Source organism: Chiloscyllium punctatum, chromosome 9 (assembly GCF_047496795.1).
Source record: "Chiloscyllium punctatum isolate Juve2018m chromosome 9, sChiPun1.3, whole genome shotgun sequence".
In the NCBI taxonomy this organism is placed as follows: domain Eukaryota; kingdom Metazoa; phylum Chordata; class Chondrichthyes; order Orectolobiformes; family Hemiscylliidae; genus Chiloscyllium; species Chiloscyllium punctatum.
In genome coordinates, this window is record NC_092747.1 from 39,388,623 (window position 1) to 39,414,114 (window position 25,492).

The following is a 25,492-nucleotide window of genomic DNA, read 5'->3' on the forward strand; positions in this document are numbered from 1 at the left end:
AGGTTATGAGTTTGTGAGGTGTTTTTGAAGGTGGTTTGGCAAATTGCTGCACTCAACATCAATGGTGGAGGACATGAATGATTAAGGTGACGAATGGGGTACTAATCAAGTGAGCTGTCTTGTGTTAGACAGTTTAGCTTCTTGAGTGGCATTGGAACTGCAGTTGTCCATGCAAGTGGAGAGTATACATTGCACTCCTGGTCTGTGCTTTGACTATAGGGAGAAAAGAGGTAAAATACTGACTGCAGAGTTCCCTGTCCCTTACATGGGAGCCATAGAAAGCTGTTCCAGTCAGTTGCACTCACTCAGTGGTAACGTTAAGAATAGCAGACTGGTAAGATTGAATCACAGCAAGAAGGGGCTATTGTTGTAGATAATGTCAGAAAAACTGGGTTTTGGGGTCAGTGGAATCTGTAAAAAAATCAGCCAGAATTGGACCTGTATCCTTACTGGAAGATTTGCTATTACTGTTGGGGAGAATTTGAACTAACTTGGTCAGGAGTGGGATCCAGAGAGGAGGTTCAATGGGGGAGATGCGCAGTTAAAGTTAGAAGAGACAACAAGGGAGTGAAGAAGACGTAGAAATTCTGGACATTTAAGGCACAAGGGAGTTGGCAAAGTTTTAATGCAAGGAGTCTGACATTCAAGGCAGATAAGTCAAGGACATAAATTAAAAGATGGAGTGTGATGTAATAGCTATCACTGAGACATAGTTGAAAGACAGGGGCAGGATTGACAGCTGAACATTCCAGGATATGTAGGTTTTCATGCAAGATAAGGAAGGAGTTAGAGAGAAAGGGGTGTCACAATATTGATCAGACAATCAGTTATAGCAGTAAGGAGGGATGACATATTCAAAGGCTTCTCAAATGAAGCCATATGAACAGAACTTAAAAATGAAAGAGGAGCAATCACATTGCTAGAGGTGTATTATTGGCCCCTGAACAGTCCATGTAAAGGAACAGATTAGATTACTTACAGTATGGAAACAGGCCCTTCGGCCCAACAAGTCCACACTGACCCGTCGAAACCTAACCCACCCAGGCCCATTCCCCTACATTTACCCCTTCACCTAACACTATGGGCAATTTAGCATGGCCAATTCACCTAACTTGCACATTTTTGGACTGTGGGAGTAAACCGGAGCACCCAGAGGAAACCCACGCAGACGCGGGGAGAATGTGCAAACTCCACACAGAGAGTCACCTGAGGGGGGAATTGAGCCCGGGTCTCTGGCGCTGTAAGGCAGCAGTGCTAACTACTGTGCCACCGTAGGGGATTTCAACTTATATAATATTAACTGGAGTTCTTACAGTGTGAAAAGTTTAGAGGGAGCAGAATTCTTAAAGTGCATACATTTTTAAGCCAGTATGTAGAAGGGCCTACAAGAGAGGAGGTGGTCCTACATTTAAATTTAGGTAATGAAGCTAGGCAAGTGATTGAAGTGTCAGTGGGGAGCATTTTGAAGACAGTGGTTGTAACTCCATTAGATTCAAAATGATTATGGAAACATTACTCGGGATGGACATGAAATCAAAGTTTTAATAAGGTCAGGTATGATTTGGCTAGGGTGGACTTGGAACAGACACTTCTGGGTAAATCTGTGTCAGAACAATAGGACATAAGTAAATGGGGAGAGTACAGAGCCAAAATATTCCCAAAAAATCCTGTGAAGCGTAGATATCGAGGGAGTAACAGGAATTGATAAAGAGAGAAAATGTTTATGGTAGATACCAAGGGCTCAAAACAGCAGACGCCCAAGAGGAGTATAGAAGGTGCACAGAGAAAGGTAGAAAGAAAATAAGGAGAACACGAAGAACAATGGCAAGGAAAAGCCTAAAGTATTTTACATGTACATCAAGGATAAAAGGATAACTAGCAAAAAGGTTGGCCCTATTAAGGACCCCAGTATGTAGGTAAGATTCCAAATGAATAGTTGTGTCAGTGTCATTAGTGAGAGGGATGATATGGGTAGAGAGTTAGGGAGAAGGACTGTGATATACCTAAATAAATTAGCATAGGTAGAGAGGAGGTTTTGTGTGGTTTGGCAGGCTCAGAAGTAGATACATCTCCAGGGCCAAATGAAATGTAGAGCGAGATGAGAGGAAATAGCAGGGTCCTGGCAACAATTTTCAATTTTTCTCTGCCCACAGGAGAGGTGCCAGCAAATTGGAGGATAGCCAATGTAGTGTCATTATTCAAGAAGGGAACATGAAATCAACTGGGAAATCACAATCTAACCTCAATGATGGGGAAACTATTGCACGCAATTCAGAGTGACAGAATTAATCTGCACTTGTAGAGGCAGGGTTTATCCAGGAAGAGTAAACATGATTTTATTAAATGGGGGTCAGTCTGCTCAACTTGATTATATTGTTTGAAAAGTTAAGAAGGTTTTAAATGAGGGGAATGTATTCAATATAGTCTACTTGGACTTGAGCAAGACTTTTGATAAGGTCCCGTATAGGAGATTGAGAGTGAAGATAAGAGCCCATAGAATGCAATGAAATGTGGCTGATTGGATCCAGAATTGGCAAGTGGCAAGAAGCTGAGAGTGATAATCAAGCTGTGTTGAGTCTTTTGTGACTGGAAGCCTGTGTCCAATGAGGTTCCACAGGGATCAGATGCTGAGGCCTTTGCTGTTTGTGGTATATGTAAATGATTTAGACTTGAATGTATGAGGCCAAAAGAGAAAATGCTGGAAAATCTCAGCAGGTCTGGCAGCATCCGTAAGGAGAGAAAATAGCTGATGTTTTGAGTCTAACAGACATTTTGTCAAAGCTGGGTATAAGGGTTGATCATTACGTTGACTGGATAATATGAACATTTTTGGGGTGGTAAATAGGGGGAATAACCTTAGATTTACAGGACAATATATGTGGTCTGGCCAAATGGGCTGATCAATGGCAAATGGAATTCAATGCAGATAATGGGCAGCAAGGTGGCACAGTGGTTAGCTCTGCTGCTTCACAGCGCTAGAGACCCGGGTTCAATTCCCGCCTTGGGCAATTGTCTGTATGGAGTTTGCACATTCTCCCAGTGTCTGCGTGGGTTTCCTCTGGGAGCTCCGGTTTCCTCCCACAGTCCAAAGATGTGCAGGTTAAGTGAATTGGCCATGCTAAATTGCCCATAGTGTTAGGTGAAGGGGTAAATGTAGGAGAATGGGTCTGGATGAGTTGCTGTTCGGCGGGTCGGTGTGGACTTGTTGGGCCGAAGGGCCCTTTTCCAAACTGTAAGTAATCTAATCTAAATGTGAAGTGATGCAGTTGGGTCAGATAAACAAGGCAGGGGAATATATGACGAATGGTGGGACTCTAGGAAGCACCGAGGATCAAAGAAACCTTGGTGTGCATGTCCAAAGTCCCTTAAGGCAACTGGACAGGTACTTAAAATGGTTAAAAAGGCATTTGGATTATTTGCCTCTATGAGCCGAGGCATAGAGTTTTATAGCAGGGGGTTATGCTGGAACTGCGAAAAAATTGGTTACATCATAGCTAGAATATTGTGTGCAGTTCTGAAATCTATATTATAGGAGTGATGTAGTTGTACTGGAAAGGGTGCAGAGGAGATTTATCAGAATGTTGCCTGAGCTGGAGAGTTTTAGTTATGAAGAGAGATTGAATGCAGTAGGATTGTTTTCCTTGGAGTAGAGGAATCGGGGGGAGTGAGTGGAACATGATTGAGATGCATAAAATTATGAGAGGCATTTTTGGGGTAGACAGAAATAAACTGTTTCACTTGGTGGAGGGATTGATGACTGGGGTCATACATTTAAGGGAAAGGGCAGAAGGTCAAGAGGGGATATAAGGAAACACATTTTTCACCCAAAGGGTGGTGGGAATCTGCAACTCAGTTCCTGTAAGGGTGATGTAGGCAGAATCCCTCAGAACGTTGAAGAAATATTTAGGTCTGCACTTGCGATACCAAGGCATACTAGGCTATGGGTCAAGTCCCAGAAAGTGGGGTTAGAATGGTTAGGTGGTAATTTTTGGCCAGTGCAGACTCAGGCCAAAGGCCCTTTTTCTGTACTCTAGACCTCTATGACTCTATGCTATGTACATGAATTCTACCCAATCACAGTTCATTCAGCGTGCATCATATGGTGAAAAGTCCAGTACTTCCAAATCCTAGTTAATCTTGTTGATACCGTTTTCTAATATGTTTTGCTGAAGTTATACTTTGTTTAGTATGATGTAACTTCTACATTACATCAACATTATCATGCCTTAAGCACTTCAGCACATAATGTAGTTATCAGTGAGTTCAACTTGAATTGTGCCAGTCATGGAACAACTGTGGACAGTGGTTTACTCTCATCAATGTCCCCTTTTTTCTGTGAATCATAGATTCTGTTTTTAAAAATACATTAATTGTTTGTGCATTCACTTCATGTATAATCTATTCTCATATTATTGTCTTTCCTTACTACAGCACTTTTTTCACACACATGGAACTAGGCAATTATTAATCACAGCTTACCGAATGAAGGGATTTTGCTAATTGTTTATGTCTTCCTTGCCCATGATTAAAGGTCTCAAATAACTATATTTTATTTGTCACTCTCCTAATGTGATCCAGTCACTTAGATAAAGAGAAAAGACAGCTTTACATTTTGGATGTTAACCCTTGAATTGGAAACTGGAAGACAAGCGAGCCTTTTCCCAGCCAGTCTAAACAAAGGGGTATGTTGAAGATGATGAGACATGAAGAGAAAGTGCGTAGCTGTATATGGACCTATATACTTCATAAATTGAGACATTGATAAGTATGTGAAAGGAAGTTATAATGAGCCTAACTGATGTATTGGGTCCAGTTCTAGGAAGAAAAGATGATAGTCTTAGAGAAGTAGTGAAAATAAATGGTTCAAGCATTAAGAATTTCAGGTACATTGACAGATTGGAGAAGCAAATGTTTTTCTCTTTTAAAATAAAAGTTGAGAGGAGGTTTGATAGGTGTTCAAAATGACTTGGGAGCAGATTAGGCAATAGATCGAGAGAAACTAATTAATTGGCAGAAGCTTGAGAGTCAGAGGACACTAAGCTGATAGACAAAAGAGCAACAGTAATATGAGGAAACTCTTTTTTACACAGGAATAATTAATATCTAGACTCAAAAGTCCAGGAGTGCGATCAAAAAAGATTCACTTATGTCTTTCAGAAGGGGCATTAAATCAAGGGTCCTGCCTGCCCTCTCAGATGGACACAAAAGATTCCAAGGCACTACTTTGAAGAAGAATACTGTTGTATTTGCCAATATTTTTCTCTCAACTAACATCGTGAAAACTGTTTTGGAGACCTTAGTTTTACAGACTCATTATTTTTTGACAATGTAAGTAGTAGGGGAAGCAGTTCATGTAGTATACTTGAATTTCAAAAGGCATTCAGTAAGATGCCCCATAAAAAGTGTATGTGCAAGATAAGAGCTCATGGAGTTGGATTTTATACATTAGCATGTCTTGCTGCAATTGCACAGGGATTTGGTGAGACCACATATTTCCAAATCAGAATAGTGAGTGGCTTAGAGCAAAACATGTACCTATGTATCTGCTAACCTTGTCCTTTGAGACAGAATGATCTTGGGTTTGAAAGGAATGTTTGACAATGTAGAGACTGAATGGTTGTTTCTCCTGGCTGGGGAATCTAGAACAAGGGTGGACAGTTTCAGAGGAAAGAGTGGATCATTTTAGATTGTGATTAAGACATGTCTTCATTCAAAAGATTATGAATCTTTGGAATCCTCAACCCCAGAGGGTTGTAAATGTCCCATTATTGAATATATTTAAGGCTCAGATGGATTTTAATTTGTTTCACAGAGAATCAAGAAACATGGGGTGAAGCTCTAAGATCAGCCATGAACATATTGAGGGGCAGAACAGCCACTCTTTTTTTCATTCTTTGACGATTTGTGGGCATCATTCATTTATTTTCCATTTCAAATGCCCTTAAAGAAGGTACTGGTGAACCACCTTCTTGAACAGTATATGAGATGTAGGGACATCTAAAGTGCTACAAGAAAGGGTGTTTTAAGATGCTGGCCGAGTGAAAGTGAAGGGATGGTGATGTAATTCCAAGCAAGGATGTGGTGTGACTTGAATGAGAACATTCAGATGATGGTTTTCCCATGCATCTTCTGCCCTTGTCTTTGGGAACAATTACCACAATTCTGTAAGTTTTAGAATACTCGTAGACAAAGATCCTAAGGGAAGGGTACTAAACTGGGCCAAGGCCAATTATATCAAAGTTAGGCAGGAGCTGGGAAATGTAGATTGGACACAGCTATTTGAAGAGAAGTCCACATTTGATATGTAGGAGGCTTTCAAAAATAGTTTAAAGATAGTGCAGGATAGGCATGTCCCTTTGAAGGCAAGATTCGTGAACCGTGGACGACAGGAGAAATCGTACGACTAGCCAAGAGGAAAAGGGAAGCATCCTTAAGGCTCAGGCAGCGAAGAACAGAATTGGCCCTGGATGAATATCGGAAGAGTAGGACCAGTCTTAAAGGAGGAATCAAGAGGGCTAAAAGGGGTCATGAAATAGCTTCAGCAAGCAGAATTAAGGAGAATCCCAAAGCATTTTATTTTAATATAAGAAGCAAGCGGATAACTAGAGAAATGATTGGTCCAATAAAAGATAATGAAGGAAGGCTGTGTGTCGAACCTGAGAGAATGGGTGAGCTTCTGAATGATTACTTTGCATCAGTGTTCACTGAGGAGAGGAACATGATGAATGTTGAGACTAGAGATAGAAGTTTGATTAGTCTGGATCACATTGACATAAGTAGGGAAGATGTGTTGGGTAGGCTAGAGGTTATTAAGGTGGACAAATTCCCAGGACCGGATGGGATCTATCCCAGGTTGCTAAGGGAGGCGAGAGAGGGAATAGCTGGGGCCCTGACAGATATCTTTGTGGCATCCTTAAACACAAGTGAGGTGCCGGAGGACTGGAAGGTTGCTCATGTTGTTCCCCTGTATAAGAAGGGTAGTAGGGATATTCCAGGTAACTACAGACCAGTGACCCTGTTGTCAGTGGTGGGAAAGTTGCTGGAGAAGGTACTGAGGGATAGGATCTATTTATATTTATAAAAGAATGGGCTAATCAGTGATAGGCAACATGGTTTTATGCGGGGGAGATTGTGCCATACCAACTTAATAGAGTTCTTCGAGGAAATGACCAAGTTGAAAGATGAAGGAAGGGCTGTAGATGTCATATACATGGACTTTATTAAGGCATTTGATAAGGTTCCCCATGGTAAATTAATAGAGAAAGTGAAGTCACATGGTGTGCAGAGTGTTCTAGCTAGGTGGATAAAGAACTGGTTGAGCAACAAGAGACAGAGAGTAGTAATTGAAGGGAGTTTCTTGAAACGAAGAAAGGTGACCAGTGGTGTTCCGCAGTGGTTGGTGTTTGGGCCACTGTTGTTTGTGATATACATAAATGATCTGGAAGAGGGCATGTTGGTATGATCAGCAAATTTGCAGATGACATGAAGATTTGTGGAGTAGCAGAAAGCACAAGGGACTGTCAAAGACTACAGGAGAATATAGATAGACTGGAGAGTTGGGCGGAAAAGTGGCAGATGGAGTTCAATCCAGACAAATATCAGGTGATGCATTTAGGCAAGTCTAATTCTAGAGCAAATTATACAATGAATGGAAGAGCCTTGGGAAAAGTTGATGGGCAGAGAGATCTGGGAGTGCAGGTCCATTGAATCCTGAAGGTTCCTGCACAAGTGGCTAGAGTGGTCAAGAAGACATACGGTTTGCTTGCCTTCATTGGACAGGGTATTGAGTGTAAGAGCTGGCAGGTCATGTTAAAATTGTACAGGACATTAGTTCAGCCACATTTAGAATACTGTGTACAGTTCTGGTCGCCACATTACCAGAAGGATGTGGACGCTTTGGAGAGGGTGCAGAGAAGGTTTACGAGGATGTTACCTGGTATGGAAGGTGCCAGCTATGAAGAAAGGTTGGGAGGTTAGGTTTGTTTTCATTAGAAAAAAGGAGATTGAGAGGGGACTTGATTGAGGTTTACAAAATCATGAAGAGTGTAAACGGGGTAGATAGAAATAAGCTTTTTCCCAGGTTGAAGGATTCAATAACGAGAAGTCACACTTTCAAGGTGAGAGGTGAAAAGTTTAAGGGGGATACACATGGCAAGTACTTTACACAGAGGGTGGTGGGTGTCTGGAATGTGTTGCCAGCACAGGTGGTAGAGGCAGGCACAGTAGATTCATTTAAGATGCGTCTGGACAGATGCATGAGTAGGTGGGGAGCAGAGGGATAGAGATGCTTAGGAATTGGGTGACAGGTTTGGACAAAAGATTTGGATTAGCTCAGGCTTTGTTTTTTGTTCTTGTCCTTGTAGCTGCTAGAGGTGCTAGATTGGAATGTGCAGTTACTGAAGAAAGCTTGGTGAGTTACTGAAGTGCATCATGTAGATGGTACACATTGCTACAATTGGACGTATTGTCCAAATCACACTGAATCTCAGCACTCTTCTCACAGCTCACTGTCCCACTCAGCTATGTGTAGTCTACAAACTTGGAGATATTACATTTAGTTTCCTCATCTAAATCATGAATACATAATGTTAATAGCTCAGGCCCAATCACTGATTCCTGTGATATCTGGCTTGGCAGTGTCTACTATTTGGAAAAAGATCCTTTTATTCCCAACCCTTTCTTACCTGTCAGCCTTCCAGTTCTCTATATATGCCAGTACACTATCCCAATCCCAAATGCTTTATTTGTACATATTAATCTCTTATGTGGGACCTTATCAAAAACATTCTGAAAGTCCAAGTAAACCACATCCACTGGATCCTCTTATCAATTTTACTAGTTATATCTTTGAAGCGTTTTCACTTTCATAGATCCATGCTGAGTCTGTCTGCTCCTGTCACAGTTTTACAAGTGCTCCGCTACTAAGTCTTTTGGAATAGTCTGTAACATTCTCCCCATTATCGATGTCCGGCTGACTGGTCTTCAATTCCCTATTTTCTCTCTACCTCCTTTTCTAAATAGTGTGGTTACATTAGCTGTTCCCAATACACTGAAACTGTGTCAGAGTCAAAATGATCACCAAAGCATCAACTATTTCCAAGATCATTCCTTAAATACACTGGTACTTATCAAGGTCTGGGAATTTATTAGCCTTTGATCCTATACATTTCCCCAACACCAATTCCCTACTAACAGTGGCTTCCTTCAGCTTCTCCTTCTGACTGGAGCCTGCATTGCCTGACGTGTTGGGATATGATTTGTCTTACTTTGTGAAGGCAGAACCAATTGTTCCCCATGATAACTTGCCCTGACTCTGATTAATTGCCAGAATTAATCACAGAGTTCCCTGCCTCTGGCCTGCAGTTGTAGCCACAGTATTTATATGGCTAGTCCAGTGTAGTTCAGTTTCTGGTTAATGGTATCTCCTGGGATGTCAGTGTGGGTGGGATTCAGTGGTGATGCCATGGAACGTCAAGATAAAATCTCTTCTGTTGAAGAGAGTCATTGAGTGTTAGGAATGTAACTTGCTACATATCTGCCCAAGCCTGAAAGTGGTCCAGATCTTCCTGCATGTGGACATCCACACTGCTTCCTTCTTGGCTGCTAAACATTGTGCAGTCATAGATCCCTTCTTTTGATTTTATGATCTTGTATTTAATGTTCTTAAGTTCTTAACGGTGAGCCCCAGTAGAATCTTGACCCTATTTAAAGCAAACAAGAGATAGGCCCAGCGTTCAGCGTCCCTTATTGTGTATTTGCAGCGCAGTATTATAAGCTCAATGTGATGACCAGCTGGAAACCCGTCAGCGCCCGAAAGGCAAGCGCGCGGGACAGAAAATACATTCTGGGGAAAGCAGCGCAGTCTCAACTTCTCGTGGCAAAATCCTTAAAGGCATCTTTTCTACTTTGGTTTGCATCAACTCAAAGCCAGTCCAATGGGTTAAAGGCTTATTCTGAGTAGAAAACGTGGTGTAAAAATATGTGTCACATCGGGTTCAACTTGTGATTACTTGAGCGTTAGATATCTGATATGTGTAGCAGCTTCCTCAAGACCTCCCATCCCCATTTGTGTAATGTTTAAATGCTTCTCAACACGCAAATAAGGTTGTTTCCTTCCTGCCAACCGTGAGAATGGCAAAAGTTCCGACAGGAAAATCAAGCACATGAGGAAACACACAACAAAACGTGTCCATTACCTCTAAATCGAAATTACACTCTGCTCCCAGCGTGACATCTATCACGACATCAAGCCAGAAACAAAGTGACTCATCGTACAGGGCTTTAGCCAAATGTGTGTCCAACTGTTCATGTGTTGGGCATAAAAATGGATATTTATAACAAACTCGGTGAATTAATTCATAATCTTGAATGCTGGGCAATGGCAGGATTGCAGCGAATATCTGCTGGAAATCGGTTATTGCTGGAATTGGAGGTGCTTCAATGTTTTAAGTGTGGGTGACAAACTGATCAGATGTTGGTGGTCAGTTTTGGAAACAGGAATAAGCGACTATGGGGGTGTGTGGATGTGGGTAGCTTTATAAGACACAAAAGCTCATTTTTATCCACATGAACCACTACTGTTAGACCCACTCTGGTGGTCCTGTTTTACAAAATCATGGTGGCGGAGGGGTTGCAAATCAAAATAATATCATTGGTGTTCCCCCCACTTCTGAAACTTCTATTTTGACTGATTCAGCGAGAAAACTGTAAAGTTTTTCTATAATTGTCCGATGTTAGTTTTCTATCAATTGAGAATATAGATGACAGGCGATGCCGTTTTTTTTCAGAACAGTTAAGCGAATTCCGCAGTTTGTAACGTTACCAAACTGGCTGACTAATTTGAAATTAATTCGTACAGAGAGAAAGAAACTGGTAGTGGACAGGACCAGATTCTGGAAGGCAGTCTGTCTGCCAAGATTCCTGCAACGTCACTGGGGTGTAACATTTCCGAGGGGAGTTCACCGGAGTGGTATAAAAACACCGGACACTGAATACACAGTAGAAATGACCGGAGTGTAGTCTTATCTGAATTGTATTGGATACATTATTCATGGGCTGAGATTTATTATTAACATCCAGTGATTTGTGAAACTTGCGCTGGTTTGCCTGAAGGGCACGGCTTTACTGAAGTCGGGCAGTGTTGGTACTGAACATGTAGAGGGCTTCACATTGGAGCTGTCTGTGTGACAACATTGGGCTGACATAGAGAACCGATACGTTCATAGCATCTGGAGAAAAGCCGTCTTCATTCACGAAAGCGTCCATCATTCCGCGCTGAACAAGAACACGGCACTTGCTTCACTTCAAGATGTCTTACATTTTAATAGCATTTATACTGTATAGCCAGATTGAAAATATAACTGCAGCGCGTAAGTAATATTCGATTTTACACATTCTACAAATTCTAAAAACCATGGCAACCGTAAAGAGAAAGAAGATTTGTAGTTTCTTCTGGCATATTGCAAATCGATTGTCTTGTCTTTAGGCGCTTTAGCCAAATGTTTAACCAACTATTCATTTATTGAAAGGATTCATTCTGATTCACACTGGTTACAGAGAACTGATTGCTTCATCTTCAGCGGGATGTCCCCACGGTTTCCGGCGAACCATCACTTGCTGGAAGTGAAAGCTGTGAGTGTTGGAGGTGTTGGAGGTGTGAGTATCCTCCTGAAAAAGGGAATGAGTTAGCTAAACCAGTTTTGAATTTACGAAGAAGCTGTTCTGGGAAAGCAATCCATCTCGCGACAGTAGCCTGTTTTAAGAAAAAGATCTTCCCGAATTGTATCCAACAAGGTAAAGGTTAATTATAACAATGAAATAAACAAGGAGCGCAGTAGGTGCCCTTCATTCCCCTGTGACCCGTTCTGAATTCGAGATTACATTTCCTCAGTGGCAGTGTGCGAAAAGAGACAAATGCCACGCTTGCGCATTGTTTGATTTCCTGTTAGAGTACCTGAGATAGAGCAGGCCACTCCGGGTTGCTGCGGAGCAACAAGAGGACAGTGGGTGTGATTTTGGAAATAATGTCAGTGCAGTGATCCAGGACTGTCGTTCTCAAATTCCCTTCTGGGGAGCTCAATGCTGTTCCCCACTCGCGTCACCTCCAGGTTCGCTGTCTGCGTTTCTAAAGGTCGTACGTTGATTTGCGATTCCAGCAGAGGCAGCAGTTTTCTTTCGGGCTTTCTCTTGACTCTTTTAATCATTCACATGCGCTGGATTGTGGCATAGCGAATCTCGCTCCATTTTCGGAGATGATGGACAGCTCCATCAGTTTGCAAACGTAGCTCCCACTTTCTGAAAACGGGATTGCAGATAAAGCGGAGCATAGAATCTTTGGTATTTGTCCTGACACCCTTGTAATTCGACAATGTGGGAAATAAATTAATGATTCCTAATCTCTCACATGAGCAATAGTGCACATGTAACTGTGGGATTGGGGTGGCTCAATGGTTAGCACTGCTGCCTCACAGCGCCTGGGACTCGGGTTCCATGCCAGTCACGGGCAAACTTGCACATTTTCCCCGTGTGTGCGCGGGTTTCCTCCGGTTGCTCCGGTTTCTTCCCACAGTCCGAAGATGTTACAGGCTAGGTGGATTGACCTTGCTAAATTGCCCTGTAATGTCTAGGGATGGGCAAGGTGGGTTGGCCGTGGGAAATGCAGGGTAACCGGGATGGGGTGGATTTGGGTGGAGTGCTCTTCGGAGGGTCGATGTGGATCGAGGGGCCGAATGGCCTGTAGGGATTCTGTGTATTTTCGTTATTTGCGTCAGTGATTTCACTTAAGAGTTCACAATTCGAAACTTCTAACGAAAAGCTGTCTGAAATGAAGACACATAATGCCTGACCTGTTGTGTATTTTCTGCATGTTCTGTTTTTTTTTAACTTTTCGGTAACGTAACTGACCTCACAGACTGTGGAATCGATGTAATTAGGCAGGTTCACAGAACCTCCCGCCTGGACTACTGAGAGAAAGCACAAACCTTTCTGGAGCAGTGTGATGGGGGGTAGGGGTGGCGCTGGGGGCGGGTTGAAGAAGCGGCGCGGTTCTGCCCCGCACGAAGGCAGGAGGTGCTCAGTAGCTCGTCCTCACGCCCTCTTCATGGTCGTTTCAAAGCCAACCTACCGCAGCTCCTTTTGTAGCTGTTGAATGCTCGGGCACAGCTCAGGTGGTCCACATTGAGAGAACTGCCTGTGCATGACCTTAGGCACGAAGTAGGCAGGAAATAGAATGAATGGAAGATGGACAGTTGGCCCAGGTCATATTCGCACCAAATTAATGTAAAGTCTAAAAAAAAACCAATCATGATTCCGGCAGCTATGTGACATCAATAAAAATGCTTTACTAAGTACAGCTTGAGTTGTAATACCGTGATAGAATAAAATGTGAGTTATGTACAGGGTTCACCAGTAATATGTAACGCTTACATCCCTCATAAAGAAAATAAAGTATATTAATACAGCGATCAACTTAAAATAAGAAATCAGTAAATGTCTTTCTTCAGCGCTTCTTCCTGAATGATTTTATTTGGTTCAGACATGGCAAGGAAGGAAATGGGAATCTATGTTTTGATGTTAATACCACTGGACTAGCAATTCCAGACCCGCTGCCAATGTTTGATTTCAGTTATGAGGATAAATCCAAGACGTTAGGACGTTTCTCTTTGAAGAGAAAGGCTGAGAGAAGATTTGACAGAGCGTTTCAAAATCATTTACACGAATAAGAAATGTTTGGAGGAATATAGGCCAAGCATAGACAGGTGGGACTAGTTTATTTTGGGACTATGGTCAGAATGGACTGGTTGGACCGAATGGTCTGTTTCCGCGCTCTATGACTCCTCTATGAGCGTGTTTGATAGAATAGATCGGAAGAAACTGTACTTGTTAGTAAAAGGTTCAAGAACTGGAGGGCGTAGGTTTAAGGATTTAATGTGAGGAAAAACATTTTCACCCAGAGAGTGGTTGAAATTTGGAACTCAGTGCTTGTAAGGGTGGAAGAGGCAGAAACCTTCATAACATTGAAGAAGTATTTAGATCTGCACGGAAGATACCAAGGCATCCAAGGGCATGGGCCAAGTGCTGGAATGTGGAATTAGAATAGTTAGGTGGGTTGTTTTGACAGGCTTAGATTCGATGGGTCGAAGAGCATTTTTCCGTTTTGACCTCTATAACTCCGATTTAAAGTGCTTTGCAAAAATCAGCCTGGATGTATGGGGCAATTAGGTCCAACTGAAGCATTCAAGACGGCATTGCACAATCGTTTGGATAGAAATAATTTGCAAGGGTACGGAGAAAAAGCAAGAGATTGGAGGTTGGCAAAAAAAAATCCAGCGGATGCTGGAAATCTGAAGCAAAAACATAATCGATGGAAAATATCAGCAGGTCTTGCAGCATCTGTGGACAGAAATCAGAATTAGTGGTCACTGGACCCGAAACGTTCACAGATGCTGCCAGACCTGTTTATGTTTCAAATTGCAGCTCGGTACTGCTCCTCGTTTGAATAGCTTTTGCGGGCACGATGTGCGGAACAGCGTCTTTCTCCACCCGAACAATCCCCTGATTCTTCTATAAAATGCGTTAATTCCAATTGAATCCACTTTGTATTATTTTGTATTGGAGTAAAGTGGAACTAAACTAAATACACGAATGAACAAACTCATAACTTGAATAAATAGAATGTTGGCATTTTGTGATAATTTATACAGGGAGTATAGTAATGTTACTGTAATGTATTTTCTGTATGTTGGTTAAGTTTCTTAGCGCAGGGGTCTGGGAACAATATGAACGTTCATAAAATGTAATTTCATGCGCATAACATATTTATGCTTCAGTAATGAAAATGGAAAATAAAGCACTAAGTTCAGTAAGTTTCGGCGTGTCTATAAAATTAGCCACAGTGCAGAATCTATCCCTGACTGTCGGAATCTAATTTGTGCTGCTTTGGTTGCGAATTGATCTTTCAGGACCACTAGAACGTTCTAATAATTCTGCATCAAATTTTCTAAAATGTCGCTAAAACCTAAATGTGCTTTGAACCAGGTATGACGCTATGAGTTTATACTTACAAACTCAGGCAATGTGCAAGGGTTTCCTCAAGGGGGCCTGTGAGAACCGTTTTCCTCCAATAACTTGGGCTACAAATGCAAAAGTGATTGTATTAACTGCATCGAGGAATGAAGGCAGGTCGGATACTGAGCGGCGAAACATATAATTAAATAACGATTGTTCAAAGATAGTAACTGCCCTACATTAAAGAAGGTATTTTCATTTCGCAATGCCATTGTGATCGCATAATTCGCTATCACAACCGAAGACAAGTGCTGATTATGAAAGAAGAAACTACATTTTTTTCGATAAATTTGACATTTTTGGCTGTAGGATTGTCCTTCACAACCGAACATCTTAAATCACTTCTTGGGATCATCAATTAGATGAAAGCAAATCTCTAGCTGACCAGTAATGATCTGAAAGCTCCTTTTTTGATAAGTCAACGTTCAGCTTTTACATTTTAGTATTACAAATTCAATATTCAAATAATAGCTCCAACATTTTATTTGCTGCAACACTTTTTGCTATAGTGGCACTTCCACCATTCATCTTAAAATGCATAGTGTCATAATGAACTTTAACAAAAGGAAGAAGAGAAACTTTACTTTGGAACCAGGAAACGCGGAGCCACAGTCTCCATTCTGAAGCACAGTCACAGCGGGAGCATTGTTTAGTTGTCTGAGAGCAAAATCTTGGTAAATTAATGAGTGATTGATCAGCATAGTCACGACAGTAATAAAACACACTTTTACTCTTCCTCAGTTCCATTGTAGTAATCAAGTGGACCCAGGCAAAACGGATTAAGGCAAACAATTGGTTCCATGCTGATTATACAACAAATAAGTTAATTTAAAATGGACATTCTTAATATTTACTCAGAGTTTAGTGTGTTTTCCTTTCAGCATTTCCCTGCATGCGAGATACTGCACTTAACTAGTGTGAGTGACAATCGCCAAAATTTGTATGTCCTTTTTTTGGCTTTATTATACATAGAGCTGCAGCATGTTGTTCAAACTTATCAACATTTACCCTAAATTGGAGGTCACTGCATCTAAAAACTTCACACTATGTAAAAGGGCCTTTTTAGTAAGTCAATGTATATCATTGCTTTTCACTTCTGATTGTTCTGTTCTAAGACCTTAGGTCTTTCTTTTATATCTCTTGAGTGGTTCAGAAGGATTCATCTTACTCCATTGCAAAGCTTTGAGCCAAAGCTACAGGGGTGCTAGCTACCATAATGCGTATAAATACTTATTTGCCTATTTTTGGTAGCATTGTGTCAATGAACATATACCTGTTGGCCTTTTAGGTTTATGGAGGCTAAGATGTAAATGGAGACACCTTTTTTAAATCAGTTATATAACTTTGATAGCTTTTCATCTTTATCATTTCTGAAGGATTTATATTTGACAATACATGGGACAATGCATGAGTAAATGGCTAATGAGGCTTGAAATATATGCAGAAGGACTATGCAAAACCATTGCGGCATGATTGATAACTTTATTGCAAGCTGAAGGCTATTTAGATCTTAAAGGTCAGGGGCTCTGTACACATCATGATTTGTTAAAGTGAATTAGATTTGTCTTCTTTAGTACTACGTTAATGTGATTCAAAGTACATTGATTGACAAAAGCATCAGTATCTTACAGAGATTGCACATATTGTAAAATTATATGAACGTTGTAATTTAAGCCAGTTATTTTTACTTAATGAATTTGTTAGCAAGGCAGTAATAAATAGTGTATTTTGAATGATGGCAAATTGTCTCATCAGTCACTTACATTCTTTCTTCCATACAAACTTTCACCCTTTATCAGTGTGATTCACTAAATCATAGTTTTTAATAAAATTGAGGCTGTTCTGAAGATTTGATCATATCTGCAATAATTCACCATATAATCAAATAATTACATGCCAACCTGATTTGGAAGTGAATATCTTCTCAGAAGTGCATCGCTTACTGCAGTTAATTCAAAGTTTGACAGAAAAGGTAATAATGTGCATTGATACCATATTTATGAGAATTTTGGCAGGGAAATTTCTGATTGTGTGGTTATCTTTCTATAGTTTGGGATTACATTGTAGTGTATTTTAAACCAATAGCTATACAGAGAATTAAGATGGTTTTATCACTTGCCCCATGATACCTTTAAAAACAGTATATTTCTAGAAGAATAAGTGTTTACTTATATAATTGCCTCCCTCTGAACCTATTTGCAATTGAATAATATTACCTATAATTCTAAGGATAACTGCCTAACTTTACAATTTGCCACCCTCTCAAATGATGTGGCACTTGTAGGGAATCCCTGCACAAATCTTTCCTACCATTTTCGTTTTGAGAAGATTTGTATTTTTGCATATATGCTGAAGGGCTTGCACGAGTAGTAAAGAGTTAATATGCCCATGAAGTTTTCTTTTAAAAAGCATATGATATGGGAATCTATTTGTCTTCAAAATTTTTGTGTTTTTCTCAGCCTTTTTTTAATGTCACAGTCACAAAAAGTAGTCCCAGTTGGGTGTAGGTCATTGCAGTGTAGGCTCCTGAAGGTCTCTTAGTGACAGACAAGTTGATAAATTACAATGTATTTTCAAGCAGTGACCCTTTAAAGACACTTGTTAAAGAATAAGGAGGGTAGAATTTATCCCGTTGGAGATATTGACAGTAGAAATGTCATCTTAAAGCTACTAATTATAGAGCTAAGCTGATTTCTAACTTTGACCATCACTGTACTGGTGTAAAAAAAATAGTTGCACACGCGAATATATGTAGTATATGGATTCTATTTACAAAAAACACACTTTTAGAATCCATTCATCACAGTTAACATGCTTCTGCTGACATATTACATAAGAAATACATTGATATGCATCAACATTTTCTAAGGTGTAACAGAATATAAATTGTATTAAATAATTGCTAGGATAGCTACAAATTGTTGAACAAAGGATAATTAATTAAGTAATCAATGACTGTACTCAATTGTTTAAAAGGCTTTTCAAAGTTCTGATTGATTTCTTGCCTCGCTATTAAAACAATAATTAAACCACGTTGAAAGAAGTATAGCATTTCATGTCATTTTGTGGCATAGATGAATAACTTAATAGTAGACCGAAGCTTATTTGTTGGAATAAGTTTGAACTTAATTTAAATTGTACTATTAGGAATGCTACTTAAAATGATGATTATATACTAAATACACAAATAGTCTCTACAAAATTTCAGCACACATTAAATGAGTGAAAACAATTGACACTACATATTGTAGACAGTCCAAAAGTATGCATCTTACATTTTTAAAGGATTTGCAAGAGATTTGGACATTTTGGAAGTAGATAGTGGTAACATGAAAGCAGTTACCAGAAACTGCACATTTTGGAAATTTTTCAAGAATTATTCTCGGGCAATACTGATTATCAAGGTAAAGATCAGGAGATCACTGCTAGGAAATTGAGTTCTTTTTCATTTCAAGCTTTCATTGTAAGAGTTCTGCAGGTGAGAGAAAGCATAATTCATAATACTGGCTGTGAAATTTGGCTCCTTAACTTCAACACTGCAAGTGTTCTTTGCCTTCAAAATGGTCTTGTGTGGCACCTGCTGATTTTCATTGGTTGCTGTCTAATATAAGAAGTATTTACTGATTTCCAGTGTTGTTTAAAGTTGCTGAAGACTGCAGGGTATGATGTTGTATGTGCTAAAAGAAAAATCAGGTTTGCCTTTAAGGATACTATATTACTCTTTTACACAGCATGATAGTGAGAATGGGCAAAGGCAAGACGAAGCAGTACAAGCTATTGGAAGAGGGAGGAGGAGGCCATATTTGAAGGTATCAGGGTGCAATTCACCAATCTGAACCTCAGTTAGAAACAGTGGTCAGAATTTCATTAGTGGTACATAATCAAAAGTAAAGAGTGAGGTTCTCAAGTTCTTCACCCTTACTGAGGAAGAACCTCCATACAGCTGGGGAACAAGGAGGCCAATTCATTGTTGACAGCATTGTTGGCAGCTCTGTTGCGTAGAACTGCAATCTTGACAAGGTATATTGGGGAATGTTCAATTTTGTTATATAAGACCGTAAGAAATAGGAACCGGAGAAAGCTGTTTGTCCGCTCGTGCCTACTCCACAATTCAGTAGGATCGTGGCTATCCTACATTCCTTATGTTCATTTTCCACTCTGTTCCCAGTAATGTTTGATTCACCTATTGATTAAGAATCTAAATATCCCAGCCTTAAGTGTGCACAAGGACTCTGCCCCCACATCAAACTGTGGAAAGAACTTCCAAAGACTCTCAGTCCTCTGAGATGGGACATTCTCCTCATCTCAGTCTTAAATTGGTGCCCCTTTCTGAGACAATGCCATCTGGTCTGAGACTCTACCATGAGGGGAAACATCCTCTCAGCATTTATCCTGTCAAGTCTCTTAAGAATCTATGTTTCAATGAGATCACCTCTCATTCTGTTAAATTCCAATTAGTACAGTCCCAATCTGTTCAGCTTTGGCTCATAAGACAACAACTCTTTACCAGGGATCATTCTAGGCAATCTTCTCTGAACTGTCTCCAATTAAATAATATCTTTCTTAACCAAGGGGACGAAAACTGCTCACAGTACTCCAGATATGGTCTCACCAGCAATTTGTACAGTTGCAATAAGACTTCCCTATTCTGATACTCCAACCCCCTTGAAGTGAGGGCCAACATTCCATTAGCCTTTCTGATTACTAGCTGCACGAGTGTGCTAGTTTCTGTGTTTTATGCACAAGTCCCTTTGTGTTGCAGCTTTCTTCACTTTTTCTCAATTTGAATAATACTCTGTTCTTTTATCCTTCCTTCCAAAATGGACAACTTCACATTTTCCTACATTGTACTCCATTTGACAACTTTTTACCCACTTCCTTAACCTATCAATATCTCTCTGTAAACTGTATACCACTTGCAATTTGCCTATCCACCTATTTTCATGTTGTTTGCAAATTTGGTTTGCAAACCTCTTCCCTCCAAGTCATTAATATACATTGTTGGCATTGGAAAGAGTTGCAATCCCAACACTGACCCCTGTGGAACCCCACTGGTTACAGATCATCAACAGGAAAAGAACCCATTATCCCTACCCATTAGCCAATCCTGTAAACATGTCAATTTATTTTGTCCAATACCATGCCTCTTATGACTTTTACTGCTATGATATGTTCCTAACCATGCCCTGAGTTCATCTGCCTTCCCTGTTAGGCCCCTTACATTGAAATAAATGCAGTTTAGTTTATTAGTCGTACCTTGTCCCTGCCTGCCCTAACTGTTTGAGTTGCTTCTGTTCTCAACTGTACCAGTCTCAGATTGATCTCTTTCCTCACAATCTCCCTAGGTCCCACCTTCCCCATCTTGCTAGTTTAAATCATCCCGAGCAGCTCTAGCAAATCTCCCTGCCAGTAAATTAATCCCCTTCCAATTTAGGTGCCATCTGTCCTTCTTGTACAGGTCACTTCTACCCCAAAAGAGATTCCAATGATCCAAAAATGTGAATCCTTCTCCCATGCACCAGCTCCTCAGCCGTGCATTCATCTGCTCTATCCTCCTATTCCTGCCCTGACTAGCTCGTAGTACCAGGAGTAATCCAGATATTACTATTCTCGAGGACCTCCTTTTTAACTTCCTGCCTAACTCTCTGTATTCTCCCTTCAGATTCTCAACCTTTTCCCTTCCTATGTCTTTGGTTCCAATGTGGACAATGACCTCTTGCTGGCCCCTCTTCCCCCCATCCTGCACCCTCTCTGAGACATCCTTTATCCTGGCACCAGGGAAACAACACACCATTCTGATTTTTTGCTGCTTGCCACAGAAACGTCTGCCTGTACCTCAGACTAGAGAGTCCTCTAACACAATTGATCTCTTGGAACCCGACGTATCCCTCATTGCGTCAGATCCAGTCTCAATACCAGAAACTTGGCTGTTCGTGCTACATTCCCTTGTGAATCAAAACAGTGTACTTGTTTGAAATGGGGATAGCCACAGAAGATTCCTGCACTAACTACCTACCTCTCTTATCTTTCCTGGAGTTAACCCATCTATGTGGCTGTATTGGTGACTTTTCCCCTCCCTTATAACTGCCATCCATCACATACCATTGCCGTTGCAAATTCCTCATTGCTTCTAATTTGTTTCTCCAACTGATCCATTCAATTTGATAGGATTCGCAACCAACAGCATTTCTTTAACTGGCTGAATTTTTGCTGAATATATGTTCTTTTTAGTAAGCAAAGCATGTAATAATATTTTGGTGCAGTGTCTAATTTAAAGAATGAATAATTAAATTATTAGAAGAAAACCTTTAGTCTGTATTTTACAAACGTTGTTTTCCACTGACCACACCTGTCTTATTACCTGGTACAGGAGTAATGTCTTCAGATTTGTCCAAAGGTGAGGTAGAGTCCTGAAGTCTAAATAATCAGATTGTTCAAATGTAAACAGTAAAGTCAATATCTGTAAGGCCAAATATAAAATTACAAAATGTTTATCTCGTGCTGATTACACATCTTATCAATTATGGTTTATGGTGAAAAGGGAATCAGATAGAGATTAATCCATCTCAGCTTCTATCATGATTAAAGTTTTGATGCAATAAATAGTTCTAGAATAAACTTCTCTTTATATAAAAAAAACTCTTTTGATCTCCTGTGCCATTCCTGTCATGGTCTTTTAAACCCATATTTGCCTGTGTTTTTGTTTTGGAAGAGGAAATAGTTCCTCATGAAACCTTTTCTGACCTGATGCCAGGATCCACCCGACTACGTAGCTCTCCTAAGGTTGTGTGTGTGTCTGTGTGTGTCTGTGTCTGTGTGTGGTGGGGAGAGGTAGTGGTGGGTAATAGCACAACATATCTCCATTCAATATTGCTGCCTTTATGGCCACCATTTTTCTACAATCAGATTGATTTTTAACATTGGAAAATTGTGGTTTTGTTGTACATTTGTTTACAATTTCAGACAGGCATTAAATAATGATTCTTGTGTTCCTTTGCACACAAAATGCTCAAGAAGTGGGATAGGTGCAAGGACTAGGGTCTGATGCCAGAATACAACTAGTTACCGTGTTGGGAAGAGGGAGGATTATTATTTTGGAAATATTGACGCTCCAAATATTTAGGCAAATAAGCAAATCAGACAGATGAAATCAAAAGATGCATTCTTTGAAAAGTAATGTATGAGAGATTTCCTACTGCACAGTATCTTCCTGTGGAAGCTATTTCACTGTAAAGGTAATGTAATTTCATACGCCAGCCCATCCCACATTGGTGGTGTTGAAATACAAATGGATTTACATTAAATATTTTCATTATATTTTAGTGGCATTGCTTTGGAGGTTTTGTTGAATAGAATATAAAATATTTTGGGTCACATTTTCAACTTTATTGTCTTGTGGGTCAGCTCCCTAGTATAGAATACAGCTTATTTCTGCTCTATGTATTTCAATAGAACAAAAATCTAGCAGGTTCTATAATAGTTAATCTATTCTATCAGTTTATCACCCAGGTGTTGGTGAAATTTCCATGTTTATCAGTTACTTAGAGGAATAAATTGATAGGACCATGCAGCCCTGAATGAATTTGACTCTTATCCTACTGGTGATGCTTAACAGGTGCTTTGATTCACCATTGGAAGCTATAACGGGAAGAGATAAGCAACAGCCTACAGCTAATTTGTGCTATAACTGTATGAAATGATTAATATACTTTAGCAAGGATTGTTCTGAGAATTACAGATCAAACATCTAGAAATCTGGAGGTTAAAAGTTTGTTGTCCTAAATCAGCAGCTGTGGCTATCTGATTAATGATGACTTGAATATTGTGGAATTGTCCTGCTTCCATAAAATGTTCTGTGTGCCTGACTGCAGTGATTTTCAGCTTGAAAAAACACCTTCTGTTAAAGTCAGTACACAATTAAAATACACTACAAAATATGAACAGGAAGATATTATAATTACTTGAATTTTGGAAACGTTTGGTATTTTCAGTGTGTGTTGTGATCTTAATTTGGTAATTAAATTTCCACTTTGGAAAAGAAAGTATCAGTCAATGTCATTATACCATTTAAATTAAACCTATATGTAATACCATTTACTTTGCTTGTATCACAGTGTTTCTTGGTAGACAAGGACATTCTGTGTTCTGATAAGTTGATGATGTGAGTAGTATTCAATGTAGATTATTGCAACGTATATCATTAAAATGCTTTTTATTTAAATCCCTTTGAGAGTTAATGTGGATCTGCTGAGCAACAAGACAGGAGAAAAAAGATGCTCAAACAAAGTCAGTTAATGCGCTATTTTAAGTAGTGTCCCCTTATTCCAAATGATACATGTTTAACAGTTGTCATAGACCACACGAAGGTACCTACAGAAGTGGTAGAGTTCACATGACAGTGAACAGGCCAGTACATGTTGGCATTTCTCCAACATACCTCTTTTCACATTTTTGTAAAACAAATTTCCATGCACTATCAATTACAAGTTTAAATTATGCAAATTACCCAATATACATGGTTACAAATAAAAGTATAATTCATTAGCAAAATTGTGTGTTAACTTTAATCAATTTCATTTTTGTCAATCTCTGCACATGCATTGCATTAGTCTTTAAATTGTATTGGTTTCGTAATAGTACATGTGTATGTTGTCATTGGCCATTCATCTAGTATCTATATGTTTGTAGGGTGGATGTTCCTTCTCTGGAAAGTTTTATTCCCTTGGCAAATTGCTACGGTAACATTTACCAATCCATTTCCATTGCTGGGAAACAGTGGATCTCTGGGATAGACGGTTGGTCTGTGCTCTGTATAGATAATGAGAGCCCACCTTCCTGACCAGCTGCCTGAAGTGGAAGTACATCTACACTGTTTATGATCAAGGTGACAACTGCTCCACAGGTCCCAAGTTACTTTGTGTGCTGATTCTTGTTAAGAGCACCATTCATTTGTGCATCTGAGTGGCTCTTCAATGTTTATCACTGGTAATAATGTGATAGTTTTATCAAAGAAGTGTTTGGCTTCCTTTCATTTCACTTTGGTTTTGTCAAGAAGCCTATTATATCTTCTAATTTCAGTAGCTTCTTTTGCTGTTGGACATGTAGCTTGGCTGGGCCATGATTTTAGTCTTTGTACTAGATTATTTTCCACATCTAAACAAGATATATTTTCCCATTCAAGGATTGTCTGAGCTAGCTTCACTAAATTTTTTAAAGATTCCTTTGGTAATTTTCAGTGCTGCCTCAGCTATTTCAATTTAATGGGGTTAGCATGGAGAAGATGTTTGGTGTTGAATTTCCCAACCTTTTATCAAGGGGCTGAGTTCTTCACTTATGAATTGAGGGCCATTTACACTCATCACGATGTCTGTAACATCATCACAATTGAAGAATGTTTTCAGGCATCTGTGCAAGTGAAGTAACATTCTTTGCGACACTTTAGAAAAGATGAAAGTAGTTTGGAGAAGATCCTTTGAAGTAGTTTGGGGTCAGACTCCACTGTCACTTCATTTCTCCCAAGTAAATATTGATTAAAATGCTCACAAGCAAAGACATTGGTCTGGCACGCCTTTTCTATCTGGGAATAGCTTCATTCTGCTTGCATTAACACCCTGGATGCAAATATAATTGCTTGTCCATGCAGGCGAAGGATTGCTCCTGTTGTGGTAGGTTACAAAGTAATCTCAGGAGTCTTAAGGTACAGGTAGTTACCCCAGAAAAGATTCTGAGGTAGCACTCTAACTCAACGAGGAATCATAAATGTTTATACATCATAAGTCATGTGGAACAGTACATTCCTTGGATTCTGAAACTGTCTGTTTTAGACAAAAACCTTGCTTTTCACACATTCCAAAGTGGCAAGGCCCCAGTTACCTCTCGTCTCACCACTCCCTATCATCCCAAGTGCTATCCTATCTTCTCTCCAAATCCTGTGCTTCATTTCCTTCCTTGACTAAACTTCATTGGTTTGCCTTTCTTGGCAGCGTGTGGCATTATCCTTATATTTCATTTCCAAATAAGGCCTTAAGGTTAATGCTGGTTCAGTCATGTTGTATCTTCACAAAATCTTTGCTGCATCTGAGCATGTTTACTCAGTTTAACTGACTTTTAAATGAAAATGAATCTTCAATTACTTATTTAATTATTGCTTACGAAGTTAACTAAAACTCTCTACCTCATTGTAATCCCAACTAGAGCTTCATATGGATTTATAAGTTGACTCATGTCATACTCAAATCTCGCCCCAAACACTCCAAGTCTGTCTCAGTAACATCATACTGCAAGGTGAATTTATAATTGACATCATAATGCATCAGCACTGGTATCATTGTCACTCATTGTTTCATTCTAATGAAAATGTTTCTTGTTCTGTGTCCCAGGACTGCACATCCTTAGTGGTTAGCTTTGTGTAGAGGTTCACACTGTA

The 25,492-nt window shown here is 39.9% G+C and overlaps 1 protein-coding gene across 2 annotated transcripts in view; it reads left to right on the plus strand.

The window, feature by feature from the left end:
* Positions 1-25,492, plus strand: part of flt1 (fms related receptor tyrosine kinase 1) — a 207,279-nt gene that overhangs the window by 3,114 nt on the left and 178,673 nt on the right. Inside the window, exon 1 of one of the 2 annotated variants that reach the window (XM_072577286.1) lies at positions 11,018-11,369. The exons of the other annotated variant lie outside the window; for it this stretch is intronic. Within the exon in view, the coding sequence (XP_072433387.1) occupies positions 11,309-11,369 (61 nt within the window). The 5' untranslated portion in view covers positions 11,018-11,308. Of the gene's footprint in view, positions 1-11,017; positions 11,370-25,492 lie in introns of those variants that run through there. 2 annotated transcript variants of the gene reach the window in all.